The sequence below is a fragment of the Hyla sarda genome, chromosome 1 (assembly GCF_029499605.1).
Source record: "Hyla sarda isolate aHylSar1 chromosome 1, aHylSar1.hap1, whole genome shotgun sequence".
Classification (NCBI taxonomy): domain Eukaryota; kingdom Metazoa; phylum Chordata; class Amphibia; order Anura; family Hylidae; genus Hyla; species Hyla sarda.
The window spans coordinates 157,761,783-157,782,333 of record NC_079189.1 but is presented as its reverse complement, the minus strand read 5'-3'; the positions used below and the strand labels follow the sequence as shown (position 1 = coordinate 157,782,333).

The 20,551-nt window shown below is 39.8% G+C and overlaps 1 protein-coding gene across 6 annotated transcripts in view; it reads right to left on the bottom strand.

Annotated features, from left to right (window-relative positions):
- Positions 1-20,551, bottom strand: part of ELF2 (E74 like ETS transcription factor 2) — a 100,635-nt gene that overhangs the window by 50,380 nt on the left and 29,704 nt on the right. For 4 of the 6 annotated variants that reach the window (XM_056563220.1, XM_056563233.1, XM_056563238.1 and 1 more), the window contains exons 3-4: positions 14,280-14,395; positions 3,845-3,990 (exon numbers count right to left, since the gene is read on the bottom strand). In XM_056563220.1, coding sequence (XP_056419195.1) covers positions 3,845-3,919 — 75 coding nt within the window. In that variant the 5' untranslated portion in view covers positions 3,920-3,990; positions 14,280-14,395. Of the gene's footprint in view, positions 1-3,844; positions 3,991-13,266; positions 13,442-14,279; positions 14,396-20,551 lie in introns of all 6 variants that reach the window. The other 2 variants (XM_056563213.1, XM_056563228.1) reach the window with 2 other exon arrangements.

The following is a 20,551-nucleotide window of genomic DNA, read 5'->3' as shown; positions in this document are numbered from 1 at the left end:
TAAAATTTTTAAAAATGCACAGTGCTGTACAATAGTAATTGATTATATAAGGATTAGAGATACACTTAAAGTATCTTGGTGGGGGGGTCTTTTGAAGAAAAAAAACATCCTTGTCTAGCAAGCCCCCATCCTGTTCCTATTTGTTGCGTGATTTCAGGCCCTCATTCACATGTTAGATGCAGAAAATTTAGCTGAATGGTCACCACCGCTCAGTACTAAACATGGGGAATGCTTGGGTTCATGCCCCATTGGCAGTTGAGCACTGATGACCGCCCCTTACAGTCCATAGATTTCAATTATATCTATTAAATGTCACGCCTCCACCGAAAAGTTTTTTTTTTTTCCTAAACTGTCTTTATTGATGGCCAATGTTCAGGATAGGTAATTAACATGTAACACTGTTTATACAGTAAAGGGGGCAAAACGCAGACAGCTCCATATATTGGCCCAAATTTACTAAAACCATCTAATTCTTGGTGTAGACTTAAGAGGACACACAGAAGTGTCACCCATATTAACCTGCGTGTACTGCCTGTTAGTTCAGGTGACACTGATCTAAATGGTGTTTACCTTATTTTTCTAGGCGTTACCATTCCCAATATATTGTTTACTATCCTTATATATAAATTAAGCTCTTGATACACTTGGGACATTCCCTAGCCTCAAGGTTCATTAGTTCTTCTTCTTGGCCAGCCCATGATTCTCCTAATGAATATTCAGACTCTCCCTCTTCTGCACATACCTGCTATGTGTGCGCAGATCTCAAGCACGGCTGGCCCTGACTATTACCATGCAAGCAAAGGATCTCAGCACGTAGCCGCTACATGCAGAAGAGTGAGAGTATGAATGTTCATTACGAATCATGAGCTGGCCAGGAAGAAGAACCAGTGCACTTCAGGGATAGTGAACACTCCAAGTGCACCAAGAGCCTGATTTTTAGAGATCTACTAGCTGAGTACCCAGCGTTGCTCGGTTTTTCCTTCCTAATCCTTGTTGGGGAGGAAAATCAACAAAGGAGGAAGCTTTTGACTTCATATCCCAACCCCATATCTCGTCCTCCTATCCCGTCCTCATACCACGACCTCCTATCCCGTCCGCATACCACAACCTCCTATCCTGATCTCTTATCCCGACCTCCTATCCCGTCCTCCTATCCCAAACTGTAAGATGTGTACCAGGTATTTAAATATCTCCAGCCGAACGGAAGGTATGTGAGAACATACATTTCCCATTGATTTGCATGGGACTCTAAACAAAAACCCCGACCCTCACAAATGGGGGCAGTTAAGGGTTAAATTAACTATCCTATATTTTAAGTGGACATATAAGTAACATGTGACCAAGTATTATCGAAATATCTCCAGCCGATTGGAAGTTATGCAGTAACATATATTTCCCATAGACTTTTATGGGACTTTAAACAAAAACCCCGCCCCTGGCAAATGGGGGTGAGTAAGGGTTAAATCACCTATCCTATGTTTGTTGTTGACATATAAGTAACATGTGGCCAAGTTTCATGTTAATATCTCTAGCCGTTTGGACGTTTCCCTTTAAAATAGGCAGTCTAAGAATATGCCAGATTTATCATAGTGGCTCAGGCGGTTTGATAAAATTGTTGCATTCTTAGACTGTCTAGTTTATACCACCTACCAGATGGCTTAAACTGCGTCTGGATCTAGAACATAATGTTCCATCTTAAGCCACATCCTTTTTTTTTATACCATTAAGCCCCTTTGTTTCAGGCACAGTTATTAAGAAATAAGCTGAACCACAATGTATGCCAGTTTTTGGTGCAAATTGTACCAGAATTTTGGTGTCTTCCATAAGTAAATCTTGGCCATTATGTAGTGGCCATGCTGGGTTATTGTAGCTTTACTCCACTGTAATCCAGCACAGCCACTACAAGACCCATGGAGCGGTCTGCTTCCCTCTCTTTTAACTGTATATGTGGGCATCACAGCCTTGGAAAACAACTGGTGTGATACTGATGACCTTGCCTGAGGAGAGGGAATAAATAAAAAGTCCCTAAAACCCTTAGGGTGGGTTCACACAATGATTTTCTATACAGTTTTTAGATCCTTTTTTAAATTTTTTTTATTTTTTTTTAAACCGTATGCAACCGTACAGCAAACCGTGGCCATAGACTTTCCATTCAAAACTGTATGCACCATATTGTATACGGTTGTCTCCGTTTTTCACACCACACGGTTTTTACTTTTTTTTTTTCTCGACAGAAAACAGTGGCCTACCACGGTTTTTGGTCCAGGTGAAAAACCGTATTGACCCGTATACGTTTTTTTTTTTTTAACATGGGAGTCAATGGGAACCGTACAGAACTGTATGTGTGTACGGTTCCATTCAGTTTTTACCATACGGTTTTTGACTTTGAACAGTTTTTCTTCTTGGAATTTCAATCAAACAAGTGAAACTTTATTCATAATGGAGTGAAAAGTTCAAAACGTATAAGTTTTTTTCTTAAAAAACAGATGCAACCGGACATCACTTTTCAAACCATATACGGTTTTCAACCGTATACAGAAAACATTGTACACACGTTTTGATACAGTTTAGTCAGGTTTTGAGGAATCCGTTTTTTTAATCAAAAACCTGAAAAAAACTGTATTGCAAAAATGTGGTGTGAACCCAGCCTAAGTGATTTTATTGGCTTCACATAAATATTCCCAATCATATCAACCTGAATAATCCATATGCATAACAATCTTCAAGTAATACAGTTATGTCATTAGGCACGTCTTTCGTGCAGCCTGAACCACTTCAAGTCATCGAGGTGTCCGCAGTGTTTCCCCCTTATCGGCCTTGATTGATTTCTCTATATCCAAACAGGAAGAGATCTACCAGTCAAGGCTGCCGGGGTGAGGAAAAGCTACCAGGGAGCGCCTTGATGACTCATGGTTCAGGCAGCATGAAAATAGGTGACAAAATGAACTAAAATGAAAAGTAACAGGTTAGGTGTTCATAGTGCTGAAGATTCTGGACACAAATAAACCCCATGCAATGTGGATAATTCACAACTTGAAAACCCGAATCTGCACAGAAACTCATCAATAAGTGAGCAGTCTTTTTTTTCACATGCAGATTCTTCAATCCATGTCAGAATAGCCCACTCTATGAAAACTAAGGTGAAGAGTTCTACTGAAATTAATGGAACACTGTTTTGCAGTGGACACGGTTATATTTCAAGTGAATTAAATCTGTATTGATGCCTTGCAATTGTGGAGCAAAGGGGAAGAAAGTGGGCAAGGGAAAGGATAGAGACTGTTAGTGATCTCTACCCCTTTAACACCTTCCAGTGACTCCAAAGGGTGTGATACAGTAGTATTTCTAAACAATAGAGAGCAAGGCCTGGTACTATTTTGCATTGATGGAGACAGCATTTATGCCGCCCTCTTTCCGGCACGGTATGGTGGTGCTCAGCTTTAGGTACAGCTCCTATCACGGTCCAGTAAAGAGAGTAAGAAAAGCAAGACTTCCTTTTCTACAATAACAATGGAAGTCTTCGATGAGTGCCGCTCTTTATTAGTCTTTTTACTGGCCAAGAATATTTCTTCATGTCATCATTCTCTATCCAGTTGGATCATATATGTGCTAATTGTTCCCCATCTGTGAGAAAATAAACATTTTGGACACAAAAGGTATACATCTGTAAAACAGACCAAACGTAAATATTAGTAGACTACATCAGATCTCCTAAAATCTATGGGTGCATCAGGGGTACATGGTATTACGCTATATAACTGATACTAGTAATGCAGCCACAAAATGTGATAAAATAGGACCTTTCTTGTATTATTTGACATTGTTATACGTTCAGTTCTTTCCTCACCTGTTCTGAGTTTTCAACTCCATTGCTGACATAGCTCCCAACTGATCCTCCACCATCCACCACAGCGGAGGTCATGTTGCATCCCCTGACTTTAGCTGCAAACAAACTGCTCAACCGGTCGCCCCAAGAATCACTTCACTCAGATCCTGTCAAAAGAAGAAGCAGTTAAAGACTTTACTTATGTCGAGTTTTGTTTCTTTAAAAATGTAAAACAGTGGAGGCTTAAAAAAACATTTAAGCTGGTTAAAATGTGCATGAGTAAAAGACCACAGAAACGGATATCTGACATTATGGCTTACGTTCATGCAGCAACAACCCCTTTACACACCTATATGTCTCCGTGGTTACAGAATACAAACAAACCCTGTGAAGTCTGATTCTGCACTCATGTTACTTTCTTCAATTTTTCAAAAGTATGTTTATCTGCACAGACTGAGCCTGCTTGTTACTGATCGCTTCTGCTATCTGATGGGCTTAAAGGGGTTGTCCGGGGAGCAGAAAAGTTCCTTCCTGTTCTGCTTCCCATCACTCCACTTCCACTTCCTGTCATCTTGGAAGTATACGATTCCATGAAGAAAGGGGGTGAGGAAGGTCACACACAAGGACCAATGGATGCATGATGTTACTGATGTAGTGACCACATAATTTAGCTATTGGACATTGGGCGTGGTTGACTGGCCCTGCCCCCTGTATTCTCAGAAAGGTATACAGTACTTCCAAGATGACAGGGAGTGGAAGTAAAGCACCAGGCTTTGTTTTTAAAAAATGCTATGAAAAAACCCTGAACAGCTCCAGTGTGTGGTATAGCATTTATATTAGTTCATCCATGCCATTTTTGTCTTGGTATTTTAGTGTTATTTGAAATGGAATTGCGTGTTTTGCAATGGAATCCCTTACTGATGGTACCCCTTATCACAGTAAATACTTTTGGGTTCTATAAAAAAAAAATTTAGGTCAAAAACATTGTTCTTTTAATACCGTAAATAAGTGTCGTTTATTTGTTAACTATGTAAGTAAATAAGAGCAAAGTACAAACTCTGTTTCACATTAACAAATAAAAAAAAATCAGGTATAAAAAGAGATAAGGAAAGAAAAACAGAGTGTAAACTTAACTAGCAAAAAATAGGAATACATCCAAAAGAAGAGGATCCTTATACTTGTGCTATTTAGCAAAATAGAAGAAAATAGGCAAAAGAAAACGACCACCTTCTCCCTCTAATCTACCCTTAAATTATTTCCCTTTTTTGGTTAAAATTAGGATAGATATATGCCTATCCCAGACATGCTTACATTCCCTAACTATGGATTTACCAACCACATCTGCTGACAGTATGTTCCAAACATTAACTACTCTTTACTTTCAGTAAAATAATATTTCCTCACCTTGCTTCTGATGTTTTCCCAAACTAACCTCATATTGTGCCCACTTGTTCCTGTAGTTTACCTATCATTTCAGGCATCCACTACTCTCTCTCAATAAAGTAATACTTCTGCTAAATCTTTGCCCCTCTTATATAAAACCATGTCCTCTTGTGGTAGTTTTTCTTTTCTAAAATATTCTCTCCTCCTTTACCTTGTTAATTCCCTTTAGGCTAGAATTCCACTGAAACGCCAGAAAAACTGCCACTGTTATTCCCTGCGTTTACCTTTGAGTGAAATTTGCCTTTTTTGACCCCTTTGACCTTTTTTTTTTCCTCCCAAATTTGTTAGATATAAAAAAAAATCAATAAAAAAAGGATGCAGTAGGGATGGAGAAAAATGTATTTAACAAAAGGTTTATTTTTTTTAAACAAAATTTTAATAACATTTTCAAAAAAGTGTGTATGTGTGTTTCGCTTTTATTTTATTTATTTTTTCTAAATTTTTTAGATAGTACTACTACTCCCAGCATGGAACAGACTGTTCCATGATGGGAGTATTAGTACCTGTACTAATAGACATATCGCCCCGGGTGTCACTCCTGACACCCGATGCGATCGTCCATAATATTGCAGAGATGCGGAGCGGCTCTATACAGCGCTCTCATCTCTGCTCTGTACCCCGGCCGGCCATATTTCCCTCTCAGAGGGAAATATGAATGAGCGATGTTCTATTCAAATCACTGGCCGGAGTACAGAGCAGAGATGCGGAGCGCAGGAGAAAGCCGCTCCGCATCTCTGCAATAGATAGGTAGATCGCAGCGTGTGTCAGTAGTGACATCTGCTGTGATCTGTCCTTAACTGCAGGTACTACTACTCCCAACATAGAGCACACTGCTCCATGCTGGGAGCTGTAGTACCTGCATTAATAGACAGATCGCAACGAGTGTAAATTCTGACACCTGTTGTGATCTGCACAACTAATTAATGCAGGTACTACAGCTCCCAGCATGAAGCAGAGTGTGCTCCATGTTGGGAATAGTAGTACTTGCAGTTAAGGACAGATCACAGCGGCTGTCACTACTGACACCCGCTGTGATCCTCCTGTATAATGTATAGATGTGGCCAACCGCTCTTATATGGTCCCCTTCACTGACGTATATATACATATTCATATTTCCCACAGAGAGTTGTGAGTGGCTGGAACCATCTGGGCAATCACAGCTCTCTGTGGGAAATATGAATAGGTGTATATATACGGCAGTGCAGGGGACCATATAAGAGCGGTTGGCCACATCTATACATTATACAGGAGGATTGCAACAGACCTGGGGCAATCTGTCAATTAGTATAGGTACTACTACTCCAATCATGGAACAGTGTGTTCCATGCTAGGAGTAGTAGTACTACCTAAAAAAAATATTGAAAAAAGTGAAAAAATAAAAAAAACACACACTATACACAATACATTTTTATTATTGTCGGCTACATTTTTTTGTGCCCTACCCTCCCACATAAATTGATCCCTGTTTAGAAATTTATAAAAAAAATAGATTGCTAAATACAAATTTTTTCCATCACTACTGTATCTTTTTGATTTTTTTAATGGTACCCCTACAAAATTTTAATACAAAAAGATATCGCCATCACTTTCTTGGCTCGCTAAAGTCCAAAAAAAATAAAAACTGCCAGCAAAAACGCCAAAGTTAAAACCAACATGGCGTTTTTGCTCTCCCATAAACTTCTATGGGAGGAAAACGCCATGATTTCTGTACAAAAAAACGCCAAACCAGGTTTTGTTGGGCATTTTGTAAAACCAGCCTCTGAGCCCAAAATTGCTGAAAAAAACGGCAAAAGGAGAATAAAAAAAAAAAGGTCAAACTGAAAAACGCCAAGTGGATGTGGCATTTTGCAGTTTACTATTGAGTTTCAGCTAACATCTGGACGCGAAAATTGGCGTTTTTTACGCCGTTTTTGAAAGAAAAAATTCTCAGTGGAGTTCCAGCCTCATGTATTTAACCCCTTAAGGACCCTTGACGGTATGCTACATCATGGGACCCTGGGAGTTAAGGACCCATGACGTACGCGTCCGTCCGTGGGAATTCCGGTCCCCGCCCCACGCCGGGCAGGGACCAGACCGGGGTGACTGCTGATATCGATTAGCAGGCACCCTGCGCAAATGCCCAGGGGGGTCCTCAGACCCCCCCCCCCCCCCCCCATGTCGGCGATCACCACGAATCGCCGGAGAATTCACACCGGCGATTTGTGCTATTCCGGGTCATACGGATCTATGGTGACTCGGAAAATAAGGGTGATCAGGGTTGTCCAAGACACCCGCGATCCCCCTGAAGGGATAGGAGTGAGGTGGCAGCCACCCCTCCTATCCCTGCTATTGGTCATCTAGAAGCGGTGACCAATAGCAGATCGGGGGCAGGGGGTGTTAACTTTCGGTTTCCCCGTTCTGCCCACCCACGATAGATTAAATTCATAAAGAAAAGGCGTCAAACAGGACATAAATATCACAAAGTATACTTTATTAACATGAATCCAAAATGACAAGACATTTACAATAATTTAAAAGAATACATATATAGTAATAAACATGAATCCAAAGAGTACTGAGAGAGAAACGGGGGCTATGCTTGTCTGCCAGGGGAAGGGTTAAGTAATTAATGCACAATAAGTATTGACTCCCGTGGATTAATAAAGGAGGCTGCTGCTCATATGTTGTAGATTGAATATTAGAGTCGGATCCAGCAAGTATGCTCGGACCGCAAGTAAGTACAAAAAATCATAGAGCAGACAAAGAAGCCTTAGGGGATCAATAACACATTATGGGTAGGGCAAAACCTGAACCGGACAGAAATAACAAAATACTTTACCAAATGGAGCCCCGGAAGAAGCCTTCATTGGTGAAACGTTGGGTGGCGGGTGGCTGTAGCGCTGTACTCCTTGCTCCAATTGGTAAAGTATTTCGTTATTTCTGTCCGGTTCAGGTTTTGCCCTACCCATAATGTGTTATTGATCCCCTGAGGCTTCTTTGTCTGCTCTATGATTTTTTGTACTTACTTGCGGTCCGAGCATACTTGCTGGATCCGACTCTAATATTCAATCTACAACATATGAGCAGCAGCCTCCTTTATTAATCCATGGGAGTCAATACTTATTGTGCATTAATTACTTAACCCTTCCCCTGGCAGACAAGCATAGCCCCCGTTTCTCTCTCAGTACTCTTTGGATTCATGTTTATTACTATATATGTATTCTTTTAAATTATTTTAAATGTCTTGTCATTTTGGATTCATGTTAATAAAGTATACTTTGTGATATTTCTGTCCTGTTTGACGCCTTTTCTTTATGAATTTAATCTATGTCTTGTGGCGTAGGACCTACTGTGTGGGAATTTTTTTCTTTTGGTATCCACCCACAATAAGTGGGGCAGAAGGGGGAAACAGACAGAGGACTGGCGCCGTAGTCCACTTACCCATCGGCGGCGGCTGCAGGAGGCGATTGGCTGCGGTGATCGGCGGGCAGCGATATCGAGCGGCTGGCTCCCTGGATCCTACAGAAGCTGGTGAGTTTCCTAGCAACATCTGGAGGGCTACAGTTTGAGACCACTATACATTGGTCTCTAAACTGTAGCCCTCCAAATGTTGCAAAACTACAACTCCCAGCATGCTCAGACAGCTGTTTGGGCATGCTGGGATTTGTAGTTTTGCAACAGCTGGAGGGCTACAATTTGGAGATCACTGTGCAGTAGTCTCTAACTGTGGCCCTCTAGATCTTGCAAAACTAAAACTCCTAGCATGCTAACACAGCAGTTTGCTGTCTGGGCATGCTGGGATTTGTAGTTTTGCAACATCTGTAGGGTCACAGTTTGGAAATTCTGTGCAGTGGTCTCTTAACTGTAGCCCTCCAGATGTTGCAAAACTGCAAATCCCAGCATGTCCAAACAGCTGTCTCTGCATGCTGGGAGTTGTAGTTGGGTACCTCCAGCTGTTGCACAACTACAACTCCCAGCATGTACTGACAGACCGTACATGCTGGGAGTTGTAGTTTTGCAACAGCTGAAGGCACACTGGTTGGAAAATACTGAGTTAGGTAACAAAACCTAACTGAAAGTTTTCCAACCAGTGTGCCTCCAGCTGTTGCAAAAGTACAACTCCCAGCATGCACGGTCTGTCAGTACATGCTGGGAGTTGTAGTTTTGAAACAGCTGGAGGTTTGCCCCCCCCCCCCCCATGTGAACGTACAGGGTACATTCACACGGGCAGGTTTACAATAAGTTTCCTGCTTGAAGTTTGAGCTGCAGCAAATTTTTTGCTGCAGTGCAAACTCCTAGCGGGAAATTTGCTGTAAACCTCCGCCAGTGCGAATGTACCCTAAAAAACACTACACTACACTAACATATAACAAAGGGTAACGGAGCCTCCAGCTGTTGCAAAACAACGACTCCCAGCCTTTCTGGACAGCCACTGATTGTCCAGGCATGCTGGGAGTTTAGCAACAGCTGGAGGCACCCTGTTTGGGAATCACTGGCATAGAATACTCCCAAGTCCACCCCTATGCAATCCCGAATGCAGTACTCAAATGCGCACGGTGCCCTCTCACTTCAGAGCCCTGTTGTATTTCAAGGAAACAGTTTAGGGCCACATATGGGGTATTTCCATACTTGGGAGAAATTACACTACAAATTTTGGGGGGCTTTTTCTCCTTTTACCCCTTATGAAAAGGAAAAGTTGGGGCTACACCAGCCTGTTAGTGTAAAGAAATTAAAAAATGTACACTAACATGCTGGTGTTGCCCCCTACTTTTTATTTTCACAAGCAGTTAAAGGAAAAAAAGATCCCCAAAATTTGTAACGCAATTTCTCCTGAGTACGGAAATACCCCATATGTGGGCGTAAAATGCTCTGCAGGCGCACAACAAGGCTCAGGAGCAAGAGCGCACCATGTACATTTGAGGCCTAAATTGGTGATTTGCACAGGGGTTTTACAGCAGTTATGACATGAAGGCAAAAAAAAAAATACCCACATGTGACCCCATTTTGGAAACTACACCCTCACTGAACGTAACAAGGGGTATAGTGAGCCTTAACACCCCACAGGTGTTTGACAAATTTGCGTTAAATTTGGATGGGAAAATTAGGAAAAAAAAAATTTCACTAAAATAATGGTGTTACCCTAAATTTTTCATTTTCACAACCCCATTTCTTCGGAGTAAGAACATAGCCTATATGTGGATGTAATGTGCTCTGCAGGCGAACTACAATGCTCAGAGGAGAAGGAGCGCCATTGGGCTTTTAAGGAGAAAATTTGTCCGGAATTGAAGGCCCCAAATTGTAAATTTTTAAAACGGGTAATAGGAGAAAATGACCCCCAAAATTTGTAACCCAATTTCTTCTGAGTGTGGAAATACCCCATGTGTGGACGTCAAGTGCTCTGCTGGTGCACTACAATGCTCAGAAGAGGAGGAGCGCCATTGAGCTTTTGGAAAGAAAATTTGTTTGGAATGGATAGTGGTCTGTGAAAATGAAAAATTTTATTTTTCTTTTGCACAGCCCACTGTTCCAAAGATCTGTCAAACGCCAATGGGGTGTAAATGCTCACCGCACCCCTTATTAAATTCTGTGAGGGGTGTAGTTTCCAAAATGGGGTCACATGTGGGGGGGGTCCACTGTTCTGGTACCACGGAGGGCTGTGTAAATGCACATGGCCCCTGACTTCCATTCCAAACAAATTTTCTTTCCAAAAGCTCAATGGCACTCCTCCTCTTCTGAGCATTGTAGTGCACCAGCAGAGCACTTTACGTCCACACATGGGGTATTTGCACAAATTTTGGGGGTCATTTTCTCCTATTACCCCTTGTAAAAATGTAAAATTTGGGGAAAAACCAGCATTTTAATGAAAAATTTTTTCTTCATTTACACATCCAACTTTAACAAAAAGTCGTCAAACACCTGTGAGGTGTTAAGACTCACTGTACCCCTTGTTACATTCCTTGAGGGGTGTAGTTTCCAAAATAGTATGCCATGTGTTTTTTTTTTGCTGTTCTGGCACCATAGGGGCTTCCTAAATGCGACATGCCCCCCAAAAACCATTTCAGCAAAATTTGCTTTCCAAAAGCCAAACGTGACTTCTTCTCTTCTGAGCATTGTAGTGCGCCAGCATAGCATTTTACGTCCTAACATGGGGTATTTCATACTAAGAAGAGATGGGGTTACAAATTTTGGGGGGCATTTTCTCCTATTACCCCTTGTAAAAAAAATTAATTTGGGGGGAAACTAGCATTTTAGTGAAAAAAAAAAAGAAAAGAAAAATCATTTACACATCTAACTTCAATGAAAAGTCTTCAAACACCTGTGGGGTGTTAAGGCTCACTGTACCCCTTGTTACGTTCCTTGAGGGGTTTAGTTTCCAAAATAGTATGCCATGTGATTTTTTTTTGCTGTTCTGGCACCATAGGGGCTTCTTAAATGTGACATGCCCCTTAAAAACCATTTCAGAAAAATTCACTCTCCAAAATTCCAGTTGCTCCTTCCTTTCTGAGCCCTCTAGAGCACCCACAGAGCACTTGACATCCACATATGAGGTATTTCCTTACTCGAGAGAAATTGGGTTCCACATTTTAGGACGATTTCTCTCCTTTTTACCAGTAGTAAAAATTCAAAAACTGGGCCTACAAGAACATGCAAGTGTAAAAAATTAAGATTTTGAAATTTCTCCTTCAATTTGCTGCTATTCCCGAGAAACACCTAAAGGGTTAACAAACCTTTTGAATGTCATTTTGAATACTTTGAGGGGTGCAGTTTTTATAATGGGGTATTTCTAACATGAAGGCCCCTCAAATCCACTTCAAAACTGAACTGGTCCCTGACAAATTGCTGCTATACTTTGAAGCCCTCTGATGTCTTCCAAAAGTAAAAACATGTCAACTTTATGATGCCAACATAAAGTAGACATATTGTATATGTGAATCAATATATAATTTATTTGGAATATTCATTTTCCTTATAAGCAGAGAGCTTCAAAATAAAATTAAAAAAAAGTTAATTTGTTTCATAAAATTTGGGAATTTTTCACCAAGAAATTATGCAAGTATAGACAAAATTTTACCACTAACATAAAGTAGAATATGTCACGAAAAAACTATCTCTGAATCAGAATGAAAGGTAAAAGCATCCCAGAGTTATTAATGCTTAAAGTGACAGTGGTCAGATGTGCAAAAAATGGCCAGGTCCTACACTGAAAATTGGCTGGGTCCTTAAGGGGTTAAAGGGGTACTCCAGTGGAAAAAATATTTTCAATCAACTGGTGCCAGAAAGTTATACAGATTTGTAAATTACTTCTATTTAAAAACTCTTAATCCTTCCAGTACTTAGCTGCTGTATGCTGCAGAAAAAGTTGTGTAGTTCTTCCCAGTCTGACCACAGAGCTCTCTGCTGACACCTCTATTCATGTAAGGAACTGTCCTGAGCAGCAGAGGTTTGCTATGGGGATTTGCTTCTACTCTGAACACTTCCTGAGACAGACAGAGGTGTCAGCAGAGAGCACTGTGGTCATACTAAAAAGAACATCACAACTTCCTCTGTAGAATACAGCAGCTGATAAATACTGGAAGGGTTACAATTTTTAAAGATAAGTAATTTATAAATCTGTTTAACCTTCTGGCACCAGTTCAATTTAAAAAAATGTGTTCTCCATTGGAGTACCACTTTAAAGTGTACCTGTCACTAGCAAAACTTTTTATAGAATGTAGATAGTACCATTATATGTATATTTGTAATATACATTGGTTAAAAAATGAGTGTATTTTTGGGTGAACAAATGTTGTCCCTGCAGCTATTGCCTGTGTGTCTCTGCGGGGAGACCAAATGCACAGAGCTCTGCTTGTCCCAACCTCACTTCCTGTATTTGGACTCGTCACAGAGACACACAAGCATTAGCTGCAGGGACAAAAATATACACATTTTTAACCAATGTTTATAACAAATAATAAACAATAATTATTAATATAATTATATATAATAATATAGTAAGTGGTAAGGATGAACAATCTGCTCACCCCTTAACTGCCTCTCAACCACAGTCCAGACCAGCGTGAATAGTCACTGATGAAAATGCAGGAACTTGTAGAGAGAAATGTCCAGTGTGGTAATATGTGCAATAAAACCTTCTTTGGACACGTTTTAGTTGATAACCTTCACCTTAGTCATACCATGGTATGACTCTACACGTTCCTATATGACAAAAATACATAAGGTGGAGATTCCTCAAGACCTGTGCTGAGAAAAAGTCGACCAGTTACCAATAGCAACCAATCAGGTTGCTTCTTTCATTTTTCAGAGGCCTTTTCAAAAATGAAAGAAGTGATCTGATTGGTTACCCTTTCCATAATGTTATTTTCTACATTATTTAAAAGTTTTTGCTAATGACAGGCACAATTTAAAAGTTTCTATCATATCCCCTCTGCCTTATTTTTCTTCCAAGCTATAGATGTTAAGGTCCTTTATCCATTCCTGGTTTTATCCTGAAATCCATGTACTAGTTTAGCAGCTCTTTCCTAAACTGCCATCTATTAGTTTAGTCACCCAATAAAAAAAAATCAATAAGATTAGTTTTAAAAGATCTCCCTGAAGTAAACCCATGGGGGAGATTTATCAAACCCTGTCATGAGGAAAAGTTGCTGAGTTGCCCATAGCAACCAATCAGATCGCTTCTTACATTTTTGAAAAGGCCTTTGAAAAGTGAAAGAAGTGATCTGATTGGTTGCTATGGGCAATCCTATCTTTTAGTAGAGTTTAAATAAATTTCCGCACTATTGATATCGGGCTCACTGGCCTAAAGTTGCCCGACTCCTCCCTACTACCAATTTTGTGAATGGGCACAACATTTGCCAGTGGGACTAATCCCGGTATCAGTGACTGGTCAGTCTTATCCCCTGCATGCAACATGTCAATCGTCTTAAATCAGCAGCTAAATCATTTCTTCCCCAATGTGCCAGACCCTTTCCCTTCTGACACATAGTGTAGCTGTGTGAGGATCTGTTAATAATGTCAATGCCATGCCAATGCTCACTGTGTCCCTGCTGATCTTCACTTTGTGGTCAATGTCTCGTACCAGTGAGAGGCCCAGTCAGCCGATCATTGCCAGAGGTGGTCACTGTTGCCAGGGATCAGCTGAGTAAACATTTTCTGTGTACAAAGACAGAACCAGGAGGCATTGATCAGTAAGAACCACCCCTCAAGGAAACAAGTTTTTACTTTAGCATTTTTTTATCGCCTTTAAAAAGATATGAAGGTTTTCAGAAGGTTCCTGGCTGCCATGACAATCAAGCACCACTCTGTAAGGTCACTCTGTAAGGATGTGAGGTCATTGATGGAAAAGGTTGGTACCACCTGTCTCAGCTCCTGCACAGAATACTGTACATGTGAATACACCCTTAAGGGTACGTTCACACGTACAGGATCTCCTGCATATTCTTGCTGCCCATTGAAGTTAGCAGCACAAAATATGCAGCAGATCCTGTGTAAATCAATGTATATTACAAATATAGCGTGAAAGCACCCCTAGGGCATGTTCACACTTACATGATCTGCTGCATTTTTTGTGCAGCCAATTTTGCTACTCATTAACTTCAATGCATAGCAAAATCAGCTGCACAAAATATGCAGCAGTCCCTGTATGTATGAATGTGCCCTTAAAAAGTACTGTCAGATCCCACCCCAAAAAAATAATAAATAATATGTTACTCAGTACCTAATCCTGACCATGTACATGTAATTTTATTGCCTCTATCACCTATATTTATTATAAAAATACCTCTTTCTATTAGCTCACAGTGTTAGAAATCCTCTCAGAGGAAGGAGGCGTGTCCCTCCTTATGGTGGTGGGAGGTGATTGTTGTGTCTGCTCATTCAGTCTTGTCCATAACTCATGGACAAGCCTGATGCTGCTGCAGGACTGGTTAGTGTCCTAGTAGGTTTGAGGACCCCTAGTGGTGGGATTTTTAGGAGCCACTTTCTTAATTAAATATAAAAAAATATTGAAACAACCATTTTACAAAAGGTCTTTAATTTTCATCAGTAACAACATTATCATTTTTGGTTCTGACAGTGCCCATTCAAAGGGGTGCTGGAGCCAAAATTAATGTATCCCCTATCCACAGGCTGCAGTACCCCTTTAAGGTAGTTTCCCAATAAAAATTCAATTAAAAATACAGTTTGCAATAATGATAAAATAAAGTTCTCTAAACATGCTTGTCTTCTGTTTCCTGAATCCAGCACCAATGTTCCACTGATTACTTTCCCGTATGACGCTTTCTCCATGCTCTATTGATAATGTTCTCAACACAATGGGAAACAATCAAAACTTGTGCAGAGGAAAAGGCCACCAGCTGCCCATAGCAACCAGATCACTTCTTTCATTTTTAATAAGACCTCTGAAAAATATAAGAAGCGATCTGATTGGTTGCTATGGTCAACTCAGGTCAACTTTCCTCCTCCCAGGTTTTGATAAATCTCCCCTCAAAGGAGCCTAATTTGTATAGTCTGGAAGGAAGACAAGTAAAGGGCAACACAATCAAAACCTTTATCAAGGAACACCCTTAAAAGGTTTTGATTGTGTTGCCCTTTTCTTGTCTTCCTTCCAGACTATACAAATTAGGCTCTTTGAGGGAAATTTATCAAAACTTGGGAGGAGGAAAAGTTGCTGAGTTGCCCATAGCAACCAATCAGATCGCTTCTTTCATTTTTGAAAGGCCTTTGAAGGATAAAAGAAGCGATCTGATTGCCTGGCCAGCTTTTCCTCTGCACAAGTTTTGATAAATCTCCCCCTTAATGTCTCTCCTGAAAGGTCCGCTTTAACCCCATTTTGACCTTAAGGACACAGCCAATTTAATTTTTGCGTTTCGTTTTTCCTCCTCGCCTTTTAAAATTCATAACTCTTTTATATTTCCATTCCCATACCCATAGGAGGGCTTGTTTTTTGCATGACCAGATGTGCTTTGTAATGAAATTTCTCATTTTACCCTAAAATGTATGGTGAACCCCCAAAAATATTTTTTGTATAAGGAAATTAAAACAAAAATCATAATTTAGCAAATATTTTTTTTTTTGGGGGGGGGGGGGGGGGGGGGGGGGGTTCACTGTACACTTTGCGGTACAAATTACATGATTGTTTATTCTCTGGGTCAATACCATTAAAATGATACCCATGGTTACATAATTTCCTATTATTGCACTGTTGTTAAAAAATCTCAAACTTTTTTACAAAATAGGTATGTTTAAAATTACCCTATTTTGACCACCTCTAACTTTCTTATTTTGCCGTATTTAGTGATTTGTGAGGGCTCCTTTTTTGCGCCATGATCTGTAGTTTGTTCTGGTATCACGTTTGTACATGAGAATTTTTGATGGTTTTTTATTAAAATGTTTAGCAGTTTGATGTGACAAAAATGCAAACATTTTTTAATGATTTTTTTTTTACATTAATGCCGTACGGGAACATTAACATTATATATTTATAGTTCGGACATTTACGCACGCGGCGATACCAAGTATGTTTATTATTAATTTTTTTTTACGCTTTTTTTGTATTAATACGTGCAAAAGGGGTGATTTAAAACTTTATTGGGGGAGGGGCTTTTTCACTTTTTTTAAAACTTTTTTTTACATTTATTTTGCACTTTTTTGTCCCCATAGGGGACTACTTATAGCAATCATTGGATTGCTAATATTGTTCAGTGCTATGCATAGCACTGATCAGAACTGATAAGTATTATTGGCGATCTTTTACTCTGGTTTGCTGGAAGGCAGATCAGTGCAGAAGATCCCGGGAGACAGACGGAGGCAGGTGAGGGGACCTCCGTCCACCATCTTGGCTGATCTGATCCCCGCGGCAGTGCCGCGGGCGATCAGATCAGCCATTATAAGTGCCACACTGCCGCAGATGCTGTGATCTGTATTGATCATAGCATCTAAGGTTTTAATGGGAGATATTGGTATTGCCGCGTGCGTAAATGTCCGAACTATAAATATATAATGTTAATGATCCCGTACGGCGTTAATGTAAAAAAAAAAAAAAAAAATTTTTTTGCATTTCTGTCACATCAAACTGCTAAACATTTTAATAAAAAACCATCAAAAATTCACATATACAAACGTGATACCAGAACAAACTACAGATCATGGCGCAAAAAATTAGCCCTCACAAATCCCTAAATACGGAAAAATAAGAAAGTTAGAGGTGGTCAAAATAGGGTCATTTTAAACCTACCTATCTTGTAAAAAAGTTTGAGATTTTTTAACAGCAGTGCAATAATAGAAAAGTATGTAACCATGGGTATCATTTTAATCGTATTGACCCAGAGAATAAACAATCATGTAATTTTTACCGCAAAGTGTACAGTGCGTAAACAACCCCCCCCCCCCCCCCCCCCCCCCAAAAAAAAAAAATTTTGCTAAATTATGATTTTTGTTTTAATTTCCTTATACAAAAAATATTTTTGGGGGTTTACCATACATTTTAGGGTAAAATTAGAAATGTCATTACAAAGTACATCTGGTCATGCAATAAACAAGCCCTCCTATGGGTATGGGAATGGAATTATAAAAGAGTTATGAATTTTAAAAGGCGAGGAGGAAAAACGCAAACGCAAAAATTAAATTGGCTGTGTCCTTAAGGTCAAAATGGGGTTAAAGCGGACCTTTCAGGAGAGACATTAAGGGGGAGATTTATCAAAACTTGTGCAGAGGAAAAGCTGGCCAGGCAATCAGATCGCTTCTTTTATCCTTCAAAGGCCTTTCAAAAATGAAAGAAGCGATCTGGTTGCTATGGGCAACTCAGCAACTTTTCCTCCTCCCAAGTTTTGATAAATTTCCCTCAAAGCCTAATTTGTATAGTCTGGAATACAGTACAGCACAGGTTATAAGAGAATACAGTACAGCACAGGATATAGGAGAATACAGTACAGCACAGGTTATAAGAGAATACAGTACAGCACAGGATATAGGAGAATACAGTACAGCACAGGTTATAAGAGAATACAGTACAGGATAAAAGAGTACAGTACAGGATAAAAGAATACAGTACAGCACAGGTATAAGAGAATACAGTACAGCACAGGTATAAGAGAATACAGTACAGCACAGGTATAAGAGAATACAGTACAGTACAGGATAAAAGAGAATCCAGTACAGCACAGGTTACAAGAGAATCCAGTACAGCACAGGATATAAGAGAATCCAGTACAGCACAGGTTATAAGAGAATACAGTACAGGATAAAAGAATACAGTACATCACAGGTTATAAGAGAGTACAGTACAGGATAAAAGAATACAGTACAGCACAGGTATAAGAGAATACAGTACAGCACAGGTATAAGAGAATACAGTAGAGCACAGGTATAAGAGAATACAGTACAGTACAGGTATAAGAGAATACAGTACAGCACAGGTATAAGAGAATACAGTACAGCACAGGTATAAGAGAATACAGTACAGTACAGGATAAAAGAGAATCCAGTACAGCACAGGTTACAAGAGAATCCAGTACAGCACAGGATATAAGAGAATCCAGTACAGCACAGGTTATAAGAGAATACAGTACAGCACAGGTTATAAGAGAATACAGTACAGCACAGGATATAAGAGAATCCAGTACAGCGCAGGATATAAGAGAATCCAGTACAGCACAGGTTATAAGAGAATACAGTACAGCACAGGATATAAAATTATCCAGTACAGCACAGGTTATAAGAGAATACAGTACAGCACAGGATATAGGAGAATACAGTACAGCACATGATATAGGAGAATACAGTACAGCACAGGTTATAAGAGAATACAGTACAGGATAAAAGAATACAGTACAGCACAGGTTATAAGAGAATACAGTACAGTACAGGATAAAAGAGAATACAGTACAGCACAGGTATAAGAGAATACAGTACAGGATAAAAGAATACAGTACAGTACAGGATAAAAGAGAATCCAGTACAGCACAGGTTATAAGAGAATCCAGTACAGCACAGGTTATAAGAGAATACAGTACAGCACAGGATATAAGAGAATCCAGTACAGCACAGGATATAAGAGAATACAGTACAGCACAGGTTATAAGAGAATCCAGTACAGCACAGGTTATAAGAGAATACAGTACAGCACAGGATATAAGAGAATACAGTACAGCACAGGTTATAAGAGAATACAGTACAGCACAGGATATAAGAGAATACAGTACAGCACAGGATATAAGAGAATACAGTACAGCACAGGATATAAGAGAATACAGTATACTATATTCTCTTATAACCTGTGCTGCACTGTATTCTCTTTTATCCTGCACTGTATTCTCTTATATCCTGTGCTGTACTGTATTCTCTTATATCCTGTGCTGTACTGTATTCTCTTATATGCTGTGCTGTACTGTAGTCTCTTATAACCTGTGCTGTACTGTAGTCTCTTATAACCTGTGCTGTACTGTATTCTCTTATATGCTGTGCTGTACTGTAGTCTCTTATAACCTGTGCTGTACTGTAGTCTCTTATAACCTGTGCTGTACTGTAGTCTCTTATAACCTGTGCTGTACTGTATTCTCTTAGAACCTGTGCTGTATTGTATTCGCTTATATCCTGTGCTGTACTGTATTCGCTTATATCCTGTGCTGTACTGTTTTCGCTTATATCCTGTGCTGTACTGTATTCGCTTATATCCTGTGCTGTACTGTATTCGCTTATATCCTGTGCTGTACTGTATTCTCTTATAACCTGTGCTGTACTGGATTCTCTTATAACCTGTGCTGTACTGTATTCTCTTATATCCTGCGCTGTACTGTATTCTCTTATAACCTGTGCTGTACTGGATTCTCTTATAACCTGTGCTGTACTGGATTCTCTTATAACCTGTGCTGTACTGGATTCTCTTATATCCTGTGCGGTACTGTATTATCTTAGAACCTGTGCTGTACTGGATTCACTTATATCCTGTGCTGTACTGTATTCTCTTATAACCTGTGCTGTACTGGATTCTCTTATATCCTGTGCTGCACTGTATTCTCTTATATCCTGTACTGTATTCTCTTATATCCTGTACTGTATTCTCTTATAACCTATGCTGTACTGGATTCTCTTATATCCTGTGCTGTACTGTATTCTCTTATATCCTGTACTGTATTCTCTTATATCCTGTACTGTATTCTCTTATAACCTATGCTGTACTGTATTCTCTTATCCTATGATGTACTGTACTGGATTCTCTTATATCCTGTTCCCCCCTCCCTCCCCTTTTTTCTCAGCCTTATCTATCAAGTCTATGTATATGGTAGCATGAGACGGAGTCTACAACCCATA